The sequence below is a fragment of the Mauremys reevesii genome, linkage group 3, assembly GCF_016161935.1.
Source record: "Mauremys reevesii isolate NIE-2019 linkage group 3, ASM1616193v1, whole genome shotgun sequence".
Taxonomy (NCBI): domain Eukaryota; kingdom Metazoa; phylum Chordata; order Testudines; family Geoemydidae; genus Mauremys; species Mauremys reevesii.
In genome coordinates this window covers 45,437,791-45,461,452 of record NC_052625.1, presented here as the reverse complement: position 1 = coordinate 45,461,452, position 23,662 = coordinate 45,437,791, and the positions used below count along the sequence as shown (strand labels likewise).

At 41.2% G+C, this 23,662-nt stretch overlaps 1 protein-coding gene across 4 annotated transcripts in view; it reads right to left on the bottom strand.

Annotated features, from left to right (window-relative positions):
* The window catches only part of LOC120401980 (spermatogenesis-associated protein 7 homolog), a 114,269-nt gene that overhangs the window by 26,032 nt on the left and 64,575 nt on the right, over positions 1-23,662 (bottom strand). For 3 of the 4 annotated variants that reach the window (XM_039532272.1, XM_039532273.1, XM_039532274.1), the window contains 5 exons: positions 16,260-16,381; positions 12,709-13,205; positions 12,512-12,572; positions 9,847-9,911; positions 8,499-8,576 (listed from right to left, as the gene is read on the bottom strand). In XM_039532272.1, coding sequence (XP_039388206.1) covers positions 8,499-8,576; positions 9,847-9,911; positions 12,512-12,572; positions 12,709-13,205; positions 16,260-16,381 — 823 coding nt within the window. The remainder of the gene's footprint in view (positions 1-8,498; positions 8,577-9,846; positions 9,912-12,511; positions 12,573-12,708; positions 13,206-16,259; positions 16,382-23,662) is intronic. The other variant, XM_039532276.1, reaches the window with a different exon arrangement.

The following is a 23,662-nucleotide window of genomic DNA, read 5'->3' as shown; positions in this document are numbered from 1 at the left end:
ACCTGACCTGCCGCAGGCATGACTGCGGAGGGGGGCTCGTCCCGCGGCTCGGCTGGACCTCCCGCAGGCATGACTGCGGCAGCTGAACCGGAGCCGCCGGACCCGCGAACCGTCCGCAGCCGTGCCCGCGGGAGGTTCGCTCGTCCAGGGGCTCCGGTGGACCTGCCGCGGGAGCTCAACCGGAGCCGCGGGAAGAGGGGACCCGCCGCGGGACCGAGGAAGGGCGGCGCAGCACACCGCTCTGCCTGGGGCAGCCTAATTTCTAGAGCCGCCCCTGCTTGCAGGCTAGGGAATCGCCGAGGGAAGCATGTGATCTGGATCCTCTGAAACAGTCTGCAAAAGAGCCAGTCGGGAGAAAAGTGGGTTGAATTGTGCCCCTTTGCCTTAAGTGGCAGCCAGCTATATCACTCCCTGTATTTGATTGTTGTGTGCTAGATTTGTGAAATCTAAGCAATAAAGTAGTGTTATGCTGCAACCTTTCAGGAAGAGTACTGATGTTTTGTTTCTAACTCTATGTGTAGATGACGCGAACATAGCGCTATTCAGACAAAAATTGTTGGATTTCAAAATATGTTACCTTTTGGTATCCACATAGGCCATTTGTAGGTTCTCTTCTAAACAGGCTTCCCTTTCAATAACTCTTAAGGGAATCACTAAGGGGTGAACTTTCATAGCCCAAATCCTGGTTAACCTGAACACAACCTTTTATACTTTATGTACTACAAGGTGTGTTCTGTTGTGAAAATGCTTTCAGAATGTGTTGCTTAGTCCATTAGGTAAATCCCTATTTTTCGAGATGGCTGTGACCAAATGTAAAAGAAACACTAATGGAAACAAGTAGACATAAGAAATAAGGGTTTAATTGAATAGGGAAATTAGCGCTTCATGTTCAGATCTAGTTCTGCCCCAGTGATTGAAAACCAGACAGTCATGAAAAATGCATAACTGTAGTGAACTGGAAGTCTCAGTTGAATTCTTCAAGCATTATACTTATACTGCATATCTGAACTGGGTATTTTCCTTTGGAGATAGTGGGCTAAATGAGGGGAGTCTTTAAAACATACATCTATTGTATTCATTCTGCAAGAAATCAGCCAAGGCCACCAGTTGTGTCTTTTATAGGCTCTCCTTAAAATCAATTTAGCAATTCAACTTTGAGTTTTTAAAAAGAGACCATTACTGATCAGAAGTTTTAATCTTCAGGGATACTAAATGTTGTTGCTAGAGAGTCATCAGAACAACACTGAGTCACTATTCACTTTTTATAATATATCTATCTTAGAGTTTTAGTCTGTCACCTATCACCTTAGTATCTGAGTGCCTTCGACAGAAAATCAACAGGAAAGTCCCCAGTAGACTTTGATTCATGCACCCTGTAGGCCTGTAGTGTGGACAACCTGCATCAAACTATATGTCCCAAGACCTATATATGTTCAGAGTGCAAAAGGGCAAACCTTGTGGCTTTCAGTTGTGGGGAAGTGAGGTTGGGGGGAAGAAAGGCTGTGCCCTGGCGGCTGTTCCCAAGGACACTGTGATAGAGACTGGTAAGATACCTATGGGAGCCTCACACAGCAGCATCTGTGACTGTATCAATTGAGAGCATGTGGTGCACACTCTTCTCTCATTCCCATGGACCAGCTCAGCTCTACTGACCAATGAAAACAGGAGAAGCAGGATGATGACCTCATCCCATCTTATTTAAGGAGTCTAGCTCTGCTCTGGCTGCTCAGATCTCCTAGTCCTTGCATGACAGAGGTGCTAGACTGGGATTGTGCCTGTCTCCCACACTGCAGAGGATAGGCACCCTGCACCCTCTGTGCACCCAGACAGGACAAGGCAAAATCTAGTATTACGTATGCCTAGGGAAAAGCTAAAAGGTGAACTAGCAAAGAGAGCCACTTGGACCTTCTTTAGTGTGGTTTCCCAAAACAGTCACATTTAGCTACAGTTGTATGATTTTTATTCATTATTATTTGCAGTATTTTCTGATGGACACCAATCCTTCCAATTAATTTAGTTGCTGCCAGTGCACGCTTTTAAATAATATCTAAGTTACAAATATATTCATAGGCACACAAAATATTTAATTAATTGCAACTTCCCAAACCTAGCAAAGCTTCAGTATTTTTTAAAAAATGATGAATGTTCCTAGGCAATTAAAAATGTAAAATGATATAAACCAGTTCGTAGAAGTGTGCTTTCGGCTGAGCCTAAGGTAGTCAAAGACTTGTTCCATTTATCCTTGATGGGTCAGGAAGAAAACCCTGAACTTTCAGAAATTTCTCAAAAAAATCCAACAAGAACCAAAACCTCACAATTGTGTTAATGGCTGTTTGTTTGTTTGTTTGTTTAATTTTATTTCAATCTTAAAGATTTTGGTTGGAGTCTGCTAGAAGGAAAATGAAAGATTCTGATTTGGTGTCAGTGACAAAAATAACTAGGAAATCCTAGCATTAATTCAACAGAAAAGAACTTTGTTCTGCAACTGGCAAAATGATTCCTCTAACCAACAAAAACATGAGGCTTACCACCTGCTCAAAGCTGAAGTCCAAAGGAGGCAATGAGATATCAAAAATAAGTGGTAGCAAGAGATCCTCTGAGATCCAGGGTTTCATAGACCATGATGGCAGGAGAAGCTTCTTTCAAGCAACAAAAGCTACATATGGGCCAAGCTCCAAAGGACCAACCCCTTTATGTTCCCAGGATGACTCCACCCTCCTCAAGGACAATGCACCATTAAACAATGCTGGAAGGAGAACTTTGAGAGCCTACTAAACCATGACTCCATGGTCTCTGAAGACACTATTGAGTCTATTCCACAATGCTTGGCATGTTCCCAGGATGACTCCACCCTCCTCAAGGACAATGCACCATTAAACAATGCTGGAAGGAGAACTTTGAGAGCCTACTAAACCGTGACTCCATGGTCTCTGAAGACACTATTGAGTCTATTCCACAATGCTTGGCAATGGAACACCTTACTGATCCCCCATCTTCTGAGGAAGTCCGGTATGCCATCACCAAGACAAAAAATTCACAAGACACCAGACCCAGATGGCATCCTAGCTGAGGTTTTTAAAGATCGTGGAACAATGCTCCAGCACAAACTTTGGCAATTCCTCGACAAAATTTGGACCTTTTGAAGAAATTCCACCTGACTTTAAGAACGCGAACACTGTTACAAAATTCAAGAAAGGGAACAAATCTTTGTGTGAGAACTACAGAGGTATTGCCCTTCTCTCTATCGCAAGGAAGATCATTGCCCTAAACCGCCTTCTCCCCCTTGCTGAGGAACTCATCCCCAAATCACAGTGTGGCTTCAGGCCATCCCATGGAAAAACTGACATGATCTTTGTGGCATGACAGATTCAGTAGAAGTGCAGAGAGCAACACCAGGAACTGTTCATGACATTCAGTCCCTATGGAAGGTGCTGTGTAGGTTTGGCTGTCCACAGAAATTCATTTCCATCATCAGACTACTCCATGATGGGACAACTGCCATCACTCTGTGCAATGGCTCAGAGACCAAACCATTCATCATTCACACTGGTGTGAAGCAAGGCTGTGTCATTACTCTCACACTCTTCTCCATCTACCTTGCTGTGATCCTGATTCTCATCCGTGACTGCCTTCCTGATGGAATCAGGATTGAGCTTCGAATGGTTGGTGAACTCTTCAATCTCTGACATCTCCAAACAAAATCTAAAATCACGAGAATTGGCATCACTGACCTTTAGTATGCAGATGACTGTGTCATTCTCGCACACACACAGGCCAACCTGCAAAGTACCCTAAATCTTTTTGCAGATGCCTATCAGAGCCTGGGTCTCTCGCTCAACATCAAGAAAACCAAGGTACTCTACCAGCCCTCACCTGGACTCTTTGTACTCCACAAATCACCATCAGTGGAGAACCCCTGGAAAATGTGGACCATTTTCCATACCTTGGCAGCCACCTCTCCCAAAGAGCCAGCACTGACACAGAAACTGGATACAGGATCCACTGTGCCAGCATATCCTTTGGAAGACTACTCAAACAAGTCTTCAATGATAGGGATCTGCAAACAGGCACCAAGATCTCGGTTTACAAGGCAGTTGTCTGTGGGAACTTGGCAGATAAGTATGTGAGAGAGCTGTGTTTTTAGACAAGGGTGAGAGGCTTTTTTTATCTGCTGGTAGGCAGTAAATAGGATAATTAGCAACTTTTGCTTGCCTGCTTCAAGAGTATAAAAGATGTATGCTGGAGAAATAAATGACTTTGCTGCCAATCAATGGCCTGAACTGAAAGGGGAAAAGGAGGCGCACCTGAGTCTCAGTGAGCCCAGAGGTGTGAGCAGCAATGGGAACCCGCTGCATCAGCGGAAGAAAGAACGGTGCAGGCCTTCTCCCTGGAATAAGGGGAAAAGGATAGTAGAAACTCTCACGGCCGAGGCAGGAGTGCAGGCCTTTCTAATGCCTTGTGTGCCCAGTTGAGCCAGAGAGTTTTTGTGGTGAGGACACGGTGATACCTTTGGCTTCCCATCAAACCCCATATCGATTTGACTACTTTTTACTCAGTTTACTCAGTCTGATGCCTTCTAGGAGATGGAGCGCCAGGGGGGACAGCTGCAGCATATATGTGACAAAGTTGACCAATTGGAAGTTTTAAAAAAGCATCCATGAAGGTCTACACCTGAGGCCTTTCCGGTGATTACGCCAAAGTTGATCCGTGAGGGACAGAAATCAATCATGGCTTATGGACTAGATAATAATCCGTGTACAGTCTATCATTGAACAGGTTTTTGCTGGGCCAAATGTGTCCGTATGATGATTGCGATTAGCTGACATGACATGCTTTACACTACACAGAAATTGTTGTGGAAAGATGATTGGGCTAAGAGAGTTTTGGCTCTTGTCCCGCAATTTGGATTTACGGACTATTAGATCTCTAATCTCTCTGACGCCAGAGGCCAGAACTGCAGTTGGACTCTTGCAAAGCAGAATGCAAATCACCACTTGCCCGTATATTAGCCACCTTGCCCATTGAGGAGGCGATAAGGCAGCAATTCATGCTAAGGCACAGGCCCAAATGAGCAGCGGCCTCTGATGTGTTACCTGAAGCTGCAACTGGCGCGGAACGCTGCGCGCTGCCGGACGACGCACGCCCGCCCCTCGCGCGGCGGCACACAAGTGCCTCACCGCGCCAACCCGGCTGCCTGGAACACCTCACCGGGTTTTAGACTGCGAGTTTCAGTTCTTTCTTTCCAACACCGATGGTCCATTAGGATTTGGCCTGAGTGCCCATCAACAAAGGTATTTTGTTTTGCCTGGCCTTATTCAGATCACTCAGAGCTTTTATTGGGGATGCAATGCAGTGGGGTACTGAGGCACTGACGACGACAGTAGTAGGAAGATCTGTGTTTACCTTTGGAATCAGAGCCCACTGAAGCGGGTTGCAGCTGAGCCCCCATGCAGAAAGGGTGTAAAGTGGGGCCCCTCTACACACAGAGCGACATGTGTCCTCTGCTGTGTGTGTAAAAGGAGAAAGAGAAGAGAGAGAAGAGAAGCTGTGCAGCTGGCAGAGCAGATACTCATTTTTTTTTTTATTGAAAAGCTCTGGGGCAAAAAAACATTTGTGCCTGTTACAGCTCAAACAGTAGACTGAAGAAACTGCAACAGTGTCAGTATTAGAGATGACTGCTGCAATGGTGGATGGAATGACTGAGAAAGCAACAAGATGTACACACCCTGAGCCCTGGAGAAACAACTGCTTGTTAGCTGTGCCAGGATCCCGTTTGTTTGATCCTCCTGATTGATTTAATTGATTGAAATAATTTAATTCTGACTAAAAGGGCATTGAGAACTGACCCTGGTAAAGAAGCAAAGAATTGCACAATTTTGGTTTTTTTTTGCAGGCTGCCCCCTGTTGTGTGGAATTTTTTTAGCATGTATTGCCCTCCTAATTGGATTGTAAATGGTAGTTTTAAAGTTGAGAAAACTCAGCCAAAAGGTTCCCAGGCAGGCACGCAATAGATAGAGAACTTGAAGAGGAAAGGTAATTAACTACTAGCGTAATTAATGTTAGGCAAAGTACAAAGTTAACTCTGATTAGAGCTAGAGACAAACAACATTTTTTTAAAGTTGCTAAAGTAAAAAGTTTTTTTTTTTTTTTTTGTTTGTAAATAAAAAAATTAAAAAGTTTAGTTTGTTAATTGTTTGGTTATATATAATTTTGTTGTATTAGCTGAAAAATATATATAGTGCTATGTAATTGAAATGGTGATGTTTTTGTTGTTTAAAGTAGAAGTTAAAAAAAAATTTTAAGCTGTTAATAGCTTTGAATTTAGAAGTAAGCCAAAATGCAATTGTATTCCTGTAAATGATTTACTTAATGAAGTGATTCTGTTTTGTCTGAAATTAATAAGGGTATTTGTGTATTTTAAGTAATAATTGATTGCCCAATAAGAATATATTTGTTTTGTATGTTTGTTTGTTTGTTTCTTTGTTTGTTTCTGGCCAATTGTTTTTTGCGTTTTATGTGGTTTATGTTGTGTTTTAGTTTGCCAAGTTGGTGTGCTATAGAGAAGGGGGAATCCTGTAGAATTTACACCATTTATTTGTTGTGCTTTGTTTTTGTTGGTGTTGTTGGGGTTATGTTAAGAATTGCATGGTTATATAGGCTGGTTTAGATAAGTATGTGAGAGCTGAAGTGTTTAGACTAAGGTCGAGGCTAGTTTTTATCTGCTGGTAGGCAGTAAATAGGATGATAAGTCAAACAGGTGTTAGGATGATAATTACCCTATGGGGTTACAGCTGTGCTGTGTAAATTTTGTTAACCATTATTAAACTGTTTTTTTGCCTGCTCAAGAGTATAAAGATGTATGCTGGAGAGAAATAAATGACTTTGCTGCCAATCAAAATGCAACAGTTGTCATCCCCACCCTTCTCTATGGATGTGAGACCTGGGTAACCTACAGATGGCATCTCAAGCAGCTGGAGTGGTTCCAACAGCACTGCCTTAGGGGGATTCTCAGGATCAGCTGGGAAGACCGACACACTGACATCAGCATTCTCTCTGCAGCCCACATCAGCAGTATAGAGGCACAGGTCATGAAACTCCACTGGGCTGGCCACTGTGTATGTATGCCTGACACTCGCCTCCTGAAGCACGTACTCTTCTCTCAGTTAAGTCAGGGAAGAAGGGCTCATGGAGGGCAGCAGAAGTACTTCAAAGACATATGAAAGAACACCTTAAAAAGGGAGACATCGACCCGACAAACTGGGAAGACTCGGTGCGGAACAGAAAACAGTGGCACCACACCATACACCAAGCCGCAGCTCATGTTGAGGATAACAGACATACTTATGAGATGGAGAAGTGACAAAGGAGGAAAGAAAGGGCACATCAGTCCAGCCAACAACTATGTCTTCTCCAAGATTACACCTGTCACTTCTGTGGGAAAATCTAAAGGGCATGAATTGGGCTCCTCAGCCACTTAAAAACCCACCAGTGAACTCTCCTTGGAAGACGTTACCCTTGCATCAAGGGATAGCCGAAGAAAAAGACATGACTGATTGTGAAGGTTGGCACCTCTCCCTTCTCTAGATGGCACTTCACAAAGACCAAGGCCTAAACATGCTTGCAGTTAAATTCTCTCTCCTCTTTACAGCAAAAGCACCTTCTAGTTAAGGTGCAGGGCATCAAGTAGAATAGGAGAGAGCAGACTTATGTCAAAGTATATTTTGTCATGCTTGGATTCACTGAGGGCAAACAGGGAAGTGTGGTTTATCAGAACCTTCCACAACCTTCATTATTAGATATGTAAAACGGTGTGTGAGAGTGTAAATGCATAATTTAAATTAGGCAATATGAAAACTGCACATGATGTCACAGTTAGATACCTGAGTTGGCTGGGCATATTATTTTTTGATCTTCATTAATGATTTAACAAGAGAAGTCAAATGGAGTGATGCATTGTATACTCCAAAGAAAAAAGCATTGCTATATAGATATTAATTTATTCCACATTTTTTGTTCTTGTGTTGAGGAGAAAAAGCCCACTGCGCAAAATCTCTTGCTCTGAGGCACTTTATTACAGAAGACTCAGTGTAGCTCTGTGTTACTTTATCTAGGCTCTGAGAAACCAATTAAAACCAGAACTGGAACACAGAGCCATCACTACAACAACAATGCATCTCACCATTTTATGCAATGGTTCAGTCCTACAAATAGATTCTGAGAACATAATGTCTGTTTACATCTACTCCATGTTATCAGGAAATAGGAAGATCACTGCAAATATTTCCCATTTTGTTTCTCAGCTGTGTGTGTTATTGGTGATTCTATTACAAAGTGTAAAAGCCAGGAGAAAAAAGAAGGACAAATCAAAGGAATCGATTTCAAGAATATCATTACGGCATTCATCTTCACAAGTCCTCCAATACTTCATACTGATTATAAAAATTAGTCACAATTTCTTTTTTCAGTTGACTAAATAAGGAGAAATGTCAAGTACTTACTCCTTGCAGTAACAACTTCTTATCAAAATATCATTTGTAACTTCTTCAAGAAACTGAAGGTATTTCAACTCTTCTTCTCTATACAAACATGAAACAGACCATCAGCATCAATATTCCCAGACAAGATAGGGCTTTGTGTTTTATTTCCGTCCTTTTTTAACGTATACAGAAGACAAACCAACTTGAAGTACTAATGAGTGTGACCTCATTTCAACAAAGGTGTCTTTCATTTTTTACTACTGATTGCATTTTAAAGGCTTGTCTTCATTAGGAAATCTTATTGTGTTTCAATACAGCGTTGAGGAGTCAAGTTAGCAGAGTTCATGCTGATCACCACATTATCCTTGTCTACGCTGACCAGTTTGTTGTAAAGACAGATAAACCCTAAGAGTCTTTGTTAAAATGTTAACAAAAGTTCAAAGGTGTCTAGTAAAGTAAGCCTATGTGCCAACTCGGAGCATGGACAATGCACCCTTTCCCAGAGATACAGACAGGAAAACAGAGAGCTTTTGGGGATGTCCCTACTCCTGTATGGAGGGCTTGCTGTCTGCCAATTGTTCCTATTTGCAAGAATTGTAAATATGCTGGTTGCTCTGAGATATAGGCCTTTCTTTCTTTGACCATTGCTCTTCCAGGAGAGCAGTTCATGCTAGTCAGTGGTCTCCACCCCATCCCTTTATCACTCATCCTTATCTTAGCATGGTGCTTTTTCTGGGCCATTCTCAATGTTCTCTTACTGCAATCCCAATACCACTGATTTTGATATTCAAAAGAGAGGCTTTGTTTTATTTGCATCTCTTGTTTAAGGACTGGTTTCACTGAGCAATCCTACGGACGGAAACATTTACTGAAGAACATTCCCAGAAAGTACTTATTTGGCTGGCATTCACGGTGATTACAAGACGTTTCTAATAAAGAATTTGGTCAAGATTTTCAGTAGTGACTATTGATTTTTGGGTGTTCCCACTTTTGGGTGCCCAACCTAAAAGACCTGGGGCCTGATTTTCAGAGGCAAGGTTCTTTGCACTTTCTGAAAATCAAGCTTCTTTAAAGTATCTAAAGTTGGACACCCAAATATTACTTTGAAAAATCTTCACCTTTTATGTATAACCTATTTAAGAAAAATAATAGCAACATCTGGAGGTATGGTTACTGTGAGATAATCCCCCACCTATGTAACAAAAATCTGTATCATCTGTGTTGTCACTTCTGCTTACTGTAATGTACCTGTTTCCTGGTGGTTAAACAAGCTCTGGTGATATGGTTTCAATTTTCTGTTAGCTTCTTACTTTAAATATTTCAACATATAATAAAAATAATTGAAAGGGAGAACAAATAATTCACTTACTTCTCCTTAAATTGTGATCTTAGAGAATGAGGTGTTTGAGGCTTCATAAACCACAATTCATGTTCCTATCATTTTCAAATGAAGAGAAATAAGATTCTTTAATACTTCTGTATTTACATTTTATAGTCCCAATGAAATTGTCAAGGGAAAACTATTCTGGCTTGAAACACATACAAGATCACTACAGTTCTGTTGCTTTTACACAGCAGCACAATGAAGAACAGGCCAATTCAAACACAGTAGATGACCCAGTAGCACATGAAGCCCCCTGGTACTAATAATCAGTATGAGCAAAGTACAGGGAAAATATATCATTTAAAGCAGAATGTGTGTATGTTGATAGAGAAACAAACATATACAACCTGATATGAAGGACACAAGCAATACAATAAATAGAAATGGCAGATTCTGAGGAATGGAGAAAAGTTGAGGAGTTTACTAAAATAATTTCAAGACTTCTTCCAAGAAACATCCTAAAATACATTTCTTTTTCTATAAAAGAGAGTGTGAGAAAGTGGGATTTTTTGTATTTTTTTAATGAAGCTAATGTATGCCTCAGTTTCCCCTATGTGCTGCAGTATTACCTAGGGAATAGAATGGGTTGTTTACTTTCCGTAAAGGCTCAGAGACTCAGGCGTGAATGGCTCCTAGCTGTCTAGGGTTTGGGCCCCATATTAAAGGAGCTTTTGAGGAGACAATGGCAACCCTACTCAGCGGGACTTTGATACCTGGCAACCAACAACCATGGATGGCCCACCTCACTTCAAGAAGGCCAGCACTGTTTGCCAATCTGGAGAACAAAGGACTGGGGAGGTGCTGGGGATGGTGGGTAAGGGTTGGCTGCTGAGGGTTTCTGGCACACACCTGAACTAGGACAAAGAGAGGTCAGAGGGACAGGGCTTTGAGCTCTGTGCTGATCAAGATGGACTATGCTGTCACTTTCTTTTCTCTATGTTAACCAAGGACTTCCTATGCTGTGTTCCAGCCGACTAAAAAACCATACTGTTTGATAATGCTGTTTGATAAAGATTGTACAAGTCTCCCTCAGGGGTCTGTCTCAGCTGGACTTGCTGAACAGAGCTCACAATGTGAAGCAGGGGTGCTGAAGGACAAGATGTCCAGCTTAGGGAGGTGGTGAAGCCATGTGGCTTCCCCTGGAGGAAGAGTGAGACCCCTAGTGGGTCTGGCTCACTGAAGGGGTCCTCCCAGAGACTGTTCCAAAGCTGGGGCCATAGCACCAATCGTTTGGATCCATGACAGGCAGACGCAAAACACTAATGAGGGAGTTGTATGGGACACATCTCCCACCGGGAAGGTGCACAAGGGCTTAGCAGTAGGCAGCAGGGTTGAGTTTAAGGAGAGTGCAGGAAGGTTTTGGCTGCAAGAATATGGAAAGGCCCAAACTCCATTGCATTCCTGTGTGCTTAATATTTCTATCGAGTGCTTCTGGGCTTCTAATCTTCAGGGTGGAGAGTATCAGGAGGTCAGCAGGGCCGAGGGAGTTCAGAGAAAGGACGGTTAGTAATGGGGAATGTTAGCCAGCTAGGACAAGAGAAAACTTTTTTTGAGCAGAATGGGCTTGTGCAGTCTCAGACAACCACGACATCTGGGTCCAATCCAATGCATAAAGCATCTTTATCATATTGCAGGATGGATGAGACTCTGCATTTTTTATATCCCTGCACTAGAACAACTGCCCACTGTGTGAAGCTGTACTAGCTTACCATTAGAGTGGCTTTGTTTACCAGTACATCTCCACTCATCAGTCTTACCTAACCACTACATTACAAGATTCATACAATGTTATTGTCTCACAAGGATCTAGAAGCATCTACTAAAAATACCAGTCCTTGCTCTAATGGTTAATAAACCAAATCCAGTAAATGTTTCTCATTTTCCAGAGCTCCGTGAATTCCTCCCTAGCTGTGAATTCTTTTTTCATCATCGTGGTAGAGAATAAGATACACTCCATTATAGATACACTGTAGATACACTTGGCTTTTGATTTGGGATCACTCTTGCTGTCTTTGAAAACCTTTAGGAACTCTTCAGAGTACATGCAGTCACCACTGCCTTTGTAATATTCAAGACTGGCCAAATGGAAAAGAAATAGGGGAAGCTCTGCAAGATGGTTTCAGACTTCTTGTTCCCTGTTGCTTTGACATCTCAAAAGCAACATAAATATAGGATACAGTTTGAGAGCAAGAAAACAGGACTGAGAAACGGAATTGTGCATTTTCCCATCTGATAACTAACTATATTAGTCTAGTTTCACACACGAATAGGCCTTCACACTCATTCCCTGCATAAAGAGCTCAGGGTGCTGAAATATATTGAGCTATTATTTTTATATACCTCAGAACCTAATTTGTGTTTTCCAAAGAACTCAGTTATTTTAGCTCTTTCTATTGTAACCACACGCACCTATGTCATTATCTAGTCTAACATGCTAGATTCCTCAAATTTCTCACTTCTCAATAGCTTACATATCCTGTTTAAATAAATGACACCTTATAACATGATTCAATTTTTTGTCACTCTCCTTTAGCTATGTCCCATGAAGCCCCATTATGTTATCAATTGCTCTAAAAGCACATTACACTCGGAATCAGGCCAGCTTTTGTCTCTGAATATTGCTGCCATATATTTTCACCTCATACCAAACCTTAACTGGATGCCGCATGGAATAATCTGCATCAGATCTCAGATGTGCATCTTCTACAGAGCTGAAAGATTAAATGGAAAATGCTCAATAAAGATGACGGCAGTTTTAAATGATTTTCTTGGGAATGAAATCACTTAATTTTTAGCATTAATGTGCAAACAGAACAGAGAAGTACCCCTTTTCTTCCAGTATTTTACCTGCATAATTCTCTTGGCCTTACACTGTATGTTCCAGTTGATCTAAGAGATGGTCTTCCGGGTGAGATACTCTTCATTTTGTGGGGAGGATTATAATACCTGTACTTTGAAAGAAACGATTGACTTGATGTCTTTAAAATTTGGGGGGCAAAAGGCTGTTTTTTTTCTGTGAACCAATCAGAATGTTTGTTAAGGAGGTCGCCACTATATGTTTTCTTCTGAGGGTCTTGAAATGTTGGCTTCCTGCTGCAAACCACTGCACACAGGTGAGCCCGGCTATGTGGTGTAGTGGATAGTTTGAGCATATTAGATCTGTGAACAGGAGTCTGAGACAAAGGTTGCTGAACAATGTCTCGAATAGTCTCTCTTGCAGTTAAAACTGGTGATGGAATTCTTGAGGGGGGCTTCTTAAAGGGTACAGATGAGTGCTGTTCTTCCTGAGTCATGGAGCAGACTTTCCCACGTGGTGCCAAATACAGGCGACTCATATCCGGCCACTGCAGTTCAGAGAACAAAACAGTTGAGACACAAATGCCACAGCTTACCAAAGACAGAGTGTCTCTAAAGAATCCATTTCACCATAGTATTCTGTTTAAGAATGATTAAGAGGAGGCTCATTGCCCCAGCAGGAGCTCTGAAAGGTCTTGGGTCACAATGAGTTCCAGAGCTCTGGGGACTGCAAAGGAAGCAAAGCTGCTGTGCCACCCTTACACCTTGTCATGGCCTTGCCCCCAACTCCATGCCCTTTATGGAGGTTAAGGTTGGTAGTAACACTAGCTCCGGAGAGTCCCTGTTCTCCCTCAGCTCAAGAGCTCCTGGTATGCTGGGCCTGGCTTAAGGAGAGGGATTGGAAGGGGAGAAAGGCTCTTCCTTCTCCATGGGCTTCTGTGTATTCCCGCTTGTGGAACTGGTGCCCCCTGGAACCAAGGTCATAGACTCTCTACCAAAACAGAATCCACTGGGACTGCATCATCCACTCTCTGCCTTATATACACATGCAGGTGTTAGCACAACTGGTCCCCAATGTTTGGATTCAAATAGGAAGTTGTATGCTGTCTGATTGCTCTAAACATAAATGGTGAAATCCTGGCCCCACTGAGGTCAATGGGAGATTTGCCACTGTCTTCAATGAAGTCAGGATTTCATCTGTCATGTGTGCTTGCCCCTTACATAGTTGTCATAGATATGAAGATTTTAAGGCCAGGGAACACCATCAGATCATCAAGTCTGACCTACTGTATAACACTGGCCATAGAATTTCATCCAGTTACCCTTGTGTTCAGACTAAAGCATATCTTCCAGAAAGACACCCAACCTTATCTCATCCAAGTTCCAGGTAAATATTTGTCATACCACAAACAAACAAACAAAACCCCCAAACCATCTAAGAAAACCCGAACCTCACAATGTCGCTGGCTGAGCAATTTCTGCTCAAGACAGAGTCAGGGACTGGTACTAGAATAGTAGGGAGCTTACAGGTCAGAAGTGAAGTCCTTTAGCAAAGTTTGGTGTGGAAGATTTCACAGCACCTACCCACGGTGACATAAGTCTCTGCATGCTGTGGTAATTGACAGTTAAACACATAACCAGATTAAGCAAATTCTATTTTCTTCATTTCTTCCTGAAATAATGAAATTACTGTATGGTAAACATTACAACTAGTTGAAAGACTGTATTCAAAGAGTAATTATCAATGGTTCCAGCTGTGAGGACATATCAAATGGGGTCCCAGAGGAGTCAATTTTGGGTCTAGAACTGTTCAATATTTTCCTTAATGACTTGGATGAAGGAGTGGAGAGTACACTTATAAACTTTATGGCCAATGCTAAGCTGGGAGAGGTGCAAAAACTTTGGAGGACGGGGTTAGCATTCAAAATGATCTTGATCAAATTGGAGAATTGGTCTGAAATCAGCAAGATGAAATTAAATAAAGACTATTGCAAAGTACTACATTTAAGAAGGAAAAATCAAATGCTCAAATATAAAATGGGAAATAAGTAGCTAGGAAGTAGTAATGCTGAAAAGGATTTGGGGATTGTAGTAGATCACAAACTGAATATGAGTCAATAGTGTGATGCTGAGTGTTGTATGTAAGAGAAGGGAGATAGTTGTCCCGGTCTATTCGGCAGTGGTGAGCCCCAAATACAGTGGCCAGTTTTGGGCATCAAAGGATGTGGACAAATTGGGGAGAGCTCATAAGAGAGCAATAAGAAGTTTAGAAAACATGACCTATAGAGACAGATTGAAAGAATGGGGCATGTTTAGTCTGGAGACAAGAAGGCTATGAGTGGACAAAACAATCTTCAAACATAAAGGTTGTTATAAAGAAGATGGTGATCATGCTAGATTCCTCAAATTTCTCACTTCTCAATAGCTTACATATCCTGTTTAAATAAATGACACCTTATAACATGATTCAATTTTTTGTCACTCTCCTTAAGCAATGTCACATGAAGCCCCATTATGTTATCAATTGCTCTAAAAGCACATTACACTCGGAACCAGGTCAGCTTTTGTCTCTGAATCAGCTGTTTAACTGTTCTCCATGTCTACAGAGAGTAGGATGAGAAGTAACCAGCTTAGTTTCTAGCAAGGGAGATTCAAGTTAAATATTACAGATGAGAATTTTTAACTGATCACTTTGCATTGATCCTTGGGGCTGATGAGTCAATATCAAAGTTGGAAAACAAAAATGACATGCCATTACATGTTAAAGAATCATTTCAAATAATTCACTTGTAAAAAATTAATGAGGTATTTTCCATCACTGCTATGAAGAAGGACTAGTTTTCTAAGAATACATTTTCAAAAGAACTAAATGTCAGTCATTTCCATAGCATGCACACAACAAATACAATAGCCTTTTCTTGTATCATACTTTATAGAATCATAGAAATGTAGGACTGGAAGGGATCTCAAGTGCTGAGGTAGCATTACACATACCTAGACCATCCTTCACACATATTTCTCTAACTTGTTCTTAAAAACCTCCAGTGTCGGGAATTCTACAACCTTTTTAGGTAACCTGTTCCAGGGCTTAAGTACCTTTCCTGGGCTGTACATTAAGACACCTTGGCTCAAATGAGCAAACGTGTTCCAGGAAGACCTATTTTATCAATGGGGAGGCCAAGTAAGGATAAGAATAGTGAGATGAGTAGGCTGCAGTAGGCATAAGCTGTAGCCTATCATCAGATATGACTAAAGGCAGTGTATTGCATCTTGTGTCAAACCTTCAATCAGGGTGGTTTAGCTTTATTCAGTGTGAGAGTAGCAAAGGGGCTTTGGGTGTTGCTGTTTTTTAGTTTGTTCCCCAAACTTAAATCAAACATTAGCCTTGATTTAATAACTGTGTTAAACAATTACAATACAGTTGTTTGGTTAAAACATAAAAAACCCATAGGTAATAAAATTGCATTTACTACTGCACTATACACCTTTCAGACTACAGCCATTTGAGAGAAAGCGTGTGTCTGCTTTTCACACACTTCAATGCCATCTCAATGCAAATGTACTCAGATCCTACAACAACAGCTGGCAAGGAATATGCTTACCTTTTGCTGTCCCATGGAAACACTCCTGCAGTTAAATTTGGGGGCAGAAACTATCCGTACAAGTTCCTTCTTGTATTTTTCAACTGCTTTGATAAGTCTTTCTTTTTTTTGCTGATCCCTGTCTGTACATGTGAGAATGCAAAAGGAACTGTTACAAGGCTAAGCAATGGTCAAGTGATAGAACAGTATTTCCCCCACCCCCATGGTGATATTTCCTTCTCTTGACACCCACTTACATACAGAGATGGCAACTCCTCTGTCTTTAGAGGGTAACATCTGCAAATTCACTCAGTCATTCCCCAGAGCTCACCAAAAACACACACTCCTTTGTATTTGGGGTGAAATTCAGCCCAGAGCCTTGCATGAGCCATCTACACTAGGGAGATTTTCCCACTGCACAGTGCATAGAAACTGCACTCTCGAGTCTCCTTCTCCACTCAGTCCAAAGTGGTCAAAGGACACGGGCTTGGAGAAATGGAGGGGAACAGAGTTAAGCCAAAATGGAGTGCTTTGAAAATCCCACCCTTAAAACCCGTATATTAGAAGGAATTGGGAATCAAATGAACATTGAATCAGTGGGAGCAGATTTAAACTTTCACTGAGTCCTTTTGAAAATCCCATCGTTAATATTATCTGGTCTTTTTAGCTTTTGAAAACAATCAGAGGATACAATAATTAATCACCAAAGGTCTGATTCAATTCCCACTGAATGAAAGGTTCTCCACTGATTTAAACGGGAGGTGGTTATGGTCCAAAGTACAGTAAACAACTTCCTGATATCAACAATGCTCCTCAGCGACCTGTTCTGATGACCATTCAAGGAGCTTAATGTGAAGTGATGCATTACTAGCTGAAACACAAACGTGTTTGTCAATTATTTCAGTCCAAGGTTTGCAGTCTTTTTCAGGATCACCAGTGACAAGGGTTTTAGATATCTATGCAATCAAACAGACATACATACCATGTCATGTATTAATACCCACCTGATGTGCTACTTCTGTCATTTATTTGTAGGGCTGGCAGAATTTGACTTTTGTTTATAATTCTGATGAATAATATCAATGTTTATTTTTAAGCATTTTTTTCAATTTTTATCTTTTTAAATTTTCATGGTTGCAGAACATTATAGGTTTTAAGCATTTTTTTAGTTTTTTAATCAATCTAAATGTTCACAGTTAGTGACAGCAGACATTGAGATTCTAAAAGGTAAATCCTTATAACGGTTAAAACACAAATTGTCAACATATGTCAAAATATTCAAAGTAAATGGCCTTCAATCAAACTCAGTTTCTCAAGCAGCATTTTTCTTACTTGGCCTATTTGTAAATTTCGATCATCATCAATGGAAATATTTTTCATTGGTTTGTGTGTGTATGGTGAAATCCATATTTACCAGTCAAAATATAGTCCTTCCTAGCCTATTTTTAAGGGGGAAATAAGGAAAATTCCCCCCTCTAAACCACTGTCTGCTCCTCTGTTCTAAACATTCAATAATTTCCAGCCCTAGGAAATGTTTTCTCCTTCCTTAAATCTTTTCTGCTGGTTATATTATCATTTCCTGCAAAGCTAGGCAATTGTTTGTCTTTCGCATGAGTGCTCGCTCTCACCCGCCCCCTTTCATTTCCTACTAGAAATGTGGGAAACAAAGAGCACCTGCCTGTATTACAGACCCTTGTCCTTTGGTGTAGTGAAAAGTTGAAGGGGAAGGTACATGTAGCAGGAGCAGGAAGTTGTTTTACTAAAGTTTAATTTTATAAATACTTAATTCGCTGGAGACATTTTTCCAGTCACAAACCACTTGCATTCAAAATGATGTTCATTAGCATTTAATACCGTATGGTCATCAGCATTTGGCATGAATGCCCACCAGTGGAAAGTCATGACTGCCAGCACTGCAGCTTTAAGTAGGCTTAATGGATTTATTTGATTATCCATAACCCTGTTTTCTTATTAGTGTGAAACTTAATTAATCAAAGCAGGGGGCATACGTGGGGCAGCCTGTTTTTCCTGTCACCAGTCCACTGCTCGTTTGGGAGCACATCAGGAAAACTGTTACAGTTTATGAAAACAAGCACACAACTTACACTACAACAGCTTATTTTGCACCTTAAAAGTACAAAAGCAAAGACATCTTGAGTTTAAAATGCAGCAGACCATTGAGCCCTTTTCTCCTTATGCCTTGAATGTAAGACCTATTTATGTAGCTGTATGTAACCATCTGCTGACCTTGCATCTTTTTGCCTACTTTATCTCCGTAGTTACTCTATCACGTTACCTTCATACTGAATCTACATTGAGGGAGAAATCCTGATCCTATGCCATCAATGACAAAATTCCCATTGACTTCAGTGGAACCAGGATTTCACCTCAAATATGTCTTCCATGTGGCATCTGAGCATTGGGTTTTAGCTTTCTAAATGAAAGGGATATTATATTTGAATGAGTTGTGATATGTAACAAAACTCTGACTTTTTATAATGTTATTTATATATTACAGTAACACGTAGGGGCTCTAACCAACATTGTACTAAGTGCTTCACACACCCACCATAAGAGATTGATCCTGCCCTGAGGAGTTTACAATCTAAAAGAGAAGTAACATACAAAACCCAGAAACACACAGAGGTGAAGTGACTCTCCCAAGGTCATGTAATAGGTATGTGGCAGGAACAGAACTTATGTTTCCTGACTGTGACTAGCCCAAACTGCCTGCACATTATAATTAAAATAAAAATTATATAATGGGAACTAATTGTGCTGATTGCTGTGCAAACACTGATAAAAGCTCAAGATATTAAACTCTGAATGATAGTTACTGAGCATGATCCTTTTGCTTTCCATTGATCTGAATAGGATTTAGCATTCTCACCATGTTCTTAATAGGATGATGCTATGATCTCATGTCCTTGCCAGCCTGGAAGCCAGGCTACAAGGCTGAAGGGAAGAACTGATTTCACCAGTTGTGGCTATTGTTCATAGCTATCACTTTTTTCAATGCACCAAAAGCCCTTCAGCCACTATAAAGAGCCACTCTCAGGCAGTCTATGTCCAAAATGATGCCTATCACCAAATTGCCTTTTGGATTCTAAACATCTAACTGCTTTTTAAAAAAAATCAACTATTTCTTCTATGAGAAAACAGAAATATTACTTTTTGTAGGACCTACTTTAGAAAGTTTTTAACACTTCTGCTTATTCAGCAGCAGCACTTCATGCTGAGTTCAATGATGCTTTAACAAGTCATTGGCCCACTCCTGCAGTAAGCTGGTGGTGCTTTGGCCAGGTGTAAGGCCTTGGCTCTGACACACCACTACAGAGATGCACTGCGACTTCTCTCACTTCAAAGCAATGTCTGATATCAAAAGATGCCAGTCAGGAAAATCTCCTGGGCTGGCTTTTCTAGCCATTTCCAGTCCTCTTCCCCAACAGTCAACAGATTCTTTTTGCCAGACAGCAAGGATGCTGCTTACACACCTCCCCTGCACAAAGTCATTTGGAAATGGCTGGCCTGTCCAGGCTGGCTGATAACTCTCACAAAGGGCCCCCCTTGCTTTGCTCACTCTCCTACAAGCCCTCCTAGCAGTGCCCTCTCCAGCTTTTTTCTTCTTTTGAATGATCCTTCCCATTTGTTTCTCTCCCTGTGCTCCTTCTCCTCATCCCATTGCTCCAGTACTGCTAAAGCCCTCACACCCATACTCCCCCCCCCAATTCACTGTGCAATGCTCTTTGCACTCCCCACCCCCTCTTCCTGCACTCCTCTCCCATGCAACAGTGTGAACTGTCTCCTGGGGAGAAGAGGAGGAAAAGAAATCACAAGCAGCTGACTCTAATTAACTACTCTCTCCGAGGCATAGAGTTCTGGGGTCTATGTAAGCCAGACCCAATTCATTCTAGAAAGAGAGGGGAGGAGGAGAGGCAACACTTAAGACAGAAGGCATGCCAAAGGGAAACCAGTTCTGGAATGAGGCAGGAGGAGAGATAATCCCCTTAGGGAAAAGTTATTGAAGTTAGGAAGAGCAGGGCATAGGCTGGGGCCTGCCTCCCTAGGAGACTTTGGACTTGGCTGGCAGATAAGAGAACTTTTAGGGAACTGGGGCTAAAGACTTTAGGTGTGGATGATGGTGTTTTAGAACTACATTTTCTGTGGCTTCCTTGTTTTCTTCTGAACGTTACAGAAAGGGTCAGGGGAGGTCATCCTGGTCTACCAGGCAATGGCTTGGTGACATTTGGAGCTGTGGGATTTGGGGTTTAGCAGGAGGACCAAGTCACCTTGGTGATTGTCTACCAAAGTTCCTGGGGCTGGTGAGAATCCAATGATTCATCCCCTCCCAGTCAAATGTGGTAGCACTGCCTACCTTGCCACCATAGATCACTATTAAATTGATCAGTGAAAGAGTTAAAAGTGGAAGCCATTTTTACTTCTAGCTGGTTATTACTTTTTTCAAACACAACATGCACCAGTTCTCTTCAGGTTATGCAGTAATGTGCTCTTTGAGTGTTATCTACTATCTTATCAAGCCCAACTGCTCAAGCTATTTAGGTTACACTGCTCATAAGCAAGAATTTTCTAAGGACACTAGGATCATCTTTCTGTCTCTACTGCTCCATATAACCATTGTCAATGCCAAAGAATTTTTTTTAAAAAAACCTGTAAAATCTATATCCCAAACCATAGTTTTCTTTCTTTCATGGGAAGAATAGTGTAAATCTATGGAAATCACAGACCTGGAACTGGTCTAACACGGCAGTGAATCTGGCACAACAGGTTCTGGTTTTATCTTATTTCTAGCCTCCTAAACTGTAAGAAACTGATAAAATCTCTTCCAGCCATTTTGAACATCGCCCTCTATTCCTTGAAAGGGGCGGGTGTGAGGGGAGGGGGGCCTCAGTTGTCAGTTTTGCCTTGTGCCCTGTACTGATCAAAAAATCAAGAACCATTCCCGATTATTCTTGCAAACAAAATTTCATATGATAAAGCTGGGATATCAAATGATGCTTTCATGTTTTTGTTTTACCAATTCCCTGAGTCAACCAGTCCTGAGTCCATCCGTATGCAATGTAAATGCGTATCTCTACTTCCGGAAAAAAATCCTTACTCTAGTTGAGCGGTGCCATTCACTCCTGGCCTTACAAGATGAAAATACTCACTGTTTTCTCAAATTTCCTTGGTTTCTGAACATATTTATTTATATCTGAATATACGTGCCCTGAAATAACAAATTTGGCTGCACTGTTATTCCATGAGAATAAGTTAACGATCAAACTACATAATGATGATAGAATATACAGAAATAATATTTAGTTTGCCTGAAAACTAATAAGAAAGAGTGGATTCTGGGTGTTTTTGACAAGCATATCTTTCCATGTCCAGTGTCTGCTTTTTCTGAAACGTTTGATAAGCCCAAACCAAAAGGAGATGGGGATAAAAAGCAACCCAAGATCCATTAGCATGCAACTGGCATACTGCAAAAAATGGAATTCTAAAAGCTGCAGTACCATAAACACATGTGATTTCTTTCAATTCTGTTAAGTACAGAAAGTTTGCTGACATTTACTTTGCTTTGACAATGGCATAGAGAAGTCCAATTAAAACAGACTCAATACACAATGCTTGTGGTAACGTTCTTGCTCTCTGTATGCTGAAATGGTACTAGTAGTGTCATGTCTCAACAGAGATTAAATAAATGTATATCTTTACATACACTTTCAACTAACACTCTATTGGCTCACTGTGAGAGGAAGGATGGTTTTGTGGTGAAGGCACTGGTGTCCAAGTCATAAGATCTGAGTTCAATTCCTATCTCAACCCTAGTCTTCCAGGGTGACCTTAGGCAAGTTAATTAACCTCCTTGTGCCTCAGTTCCTCATCTGTTAAATGGGGATAAGATTTCCTTTCCTCCCACTCTGTGTCATGTTTTTTTAGGCAGTAAACCCTCTGAGATTGCCTCTGCTGATGTATAGGTGCAGCACTTAGCACAATGGGGCCCTCATCTCAGCTGGAGCTTCTAGGCATTACTGTGAAACTTGCAGGAAAAAGAACCAGTTGAGTTGATTAATCTATCATAGATATTTGAATATAATATAGTACACTAAACTCATACATGTGGTTGCAATCTCAGTTCATTAGAACTCTTTGTCTTTGGTACACATGCACAACTGTTTTCATAACTCATAAAATTAAAGAATTATTAAAATACCTGCACTACAGATTTTATAGAGCATTAATGGGTGTGTGTGTGGGGGTGAGTGTATGTGTATAAACAAGTTAATTCTCACAGATTGCTGAATAATCCATCAAATTTTCCTAGATTTATGGTGACTAATACTCCTACATCCTACAGGGAAAAGGCTCTATTTATGTAATTGATGAATATAGATTGCCCACATAGGCTGCAGCTCTCTTGTGGAAAGATATTGCAATTTTGTATTTATTTGAAATATTTCCTTTTAACTGTTTCAGTCAGAGCTAATAGTCTGAACCCAGCCCTTGTTGCTCCACTGGCACCTAGAAGCAGAGTTATATATATGTATATAAAATACATTCACACTGGACCTGATTCTCACTTCACTTATACAGATTTTAGACCAGTTTAACTCCACTGGGCCAGGGCGTCAGCTGGTGTAAACTGGCATAACTCCATCAAGATTTACAGTAATTCAATGAAGACAAGTTGAGCTATGTCAATTTACACCAAATGAGGATCTGGCCCCCTGATTTCAATGAAGTCACTCCAGATTTACACTGCACTGAAAGCAGAATCAGGCCCACTGTGTGTAATGATAAAAGATGTTAATTTTTCTTGAAGAATTTGTTTTTACTCTGACTCTTCTTTTGACACCATAATTCTTATTTGCCATTAACACATGATTATTATACCCCACTATTTTCAGAGGAAGGTGTAGGCTATTTGGCTTCCTCCAAGGTAGCTCTCAAACATAGCTTCTGACGTGGTCTTGAAAGGAGTGCACCCAATGCCCTTTCCTCACAGAGTGAGTGCACCACCTTTGTAGCAAACCTGGTTTCCACTGATTCTGACAGTGGGTAACCCAAAATTCCTCCTGAACAGACATTTTCAGCGCAGCAGCCAGGCCATCGGGATGTCCATGAACTCACGTGTGTTTTCAGAGGTCATGCCACTTCTGTGGTTTTTGAAAGTACCTCTCCTTCCTTTTTATCTGCAACAGCGATGCTTATTTGTGAGACCACAGATTATGAACCGTGTCTCACATTCTGCTAGACCCTGATGTGACTGCAGAAGATGCTTCTACTTCTCAGCCATGAGGCTGATAGACCCTTCCTCACATCCTTTGAGGAGAATTGAGTGCTGGGCACTTGCTCCCCATTCTAATAGCAAGAGCAACAATCTCACCATTATGATGAAAACTTGGACCCAAACATGTGTT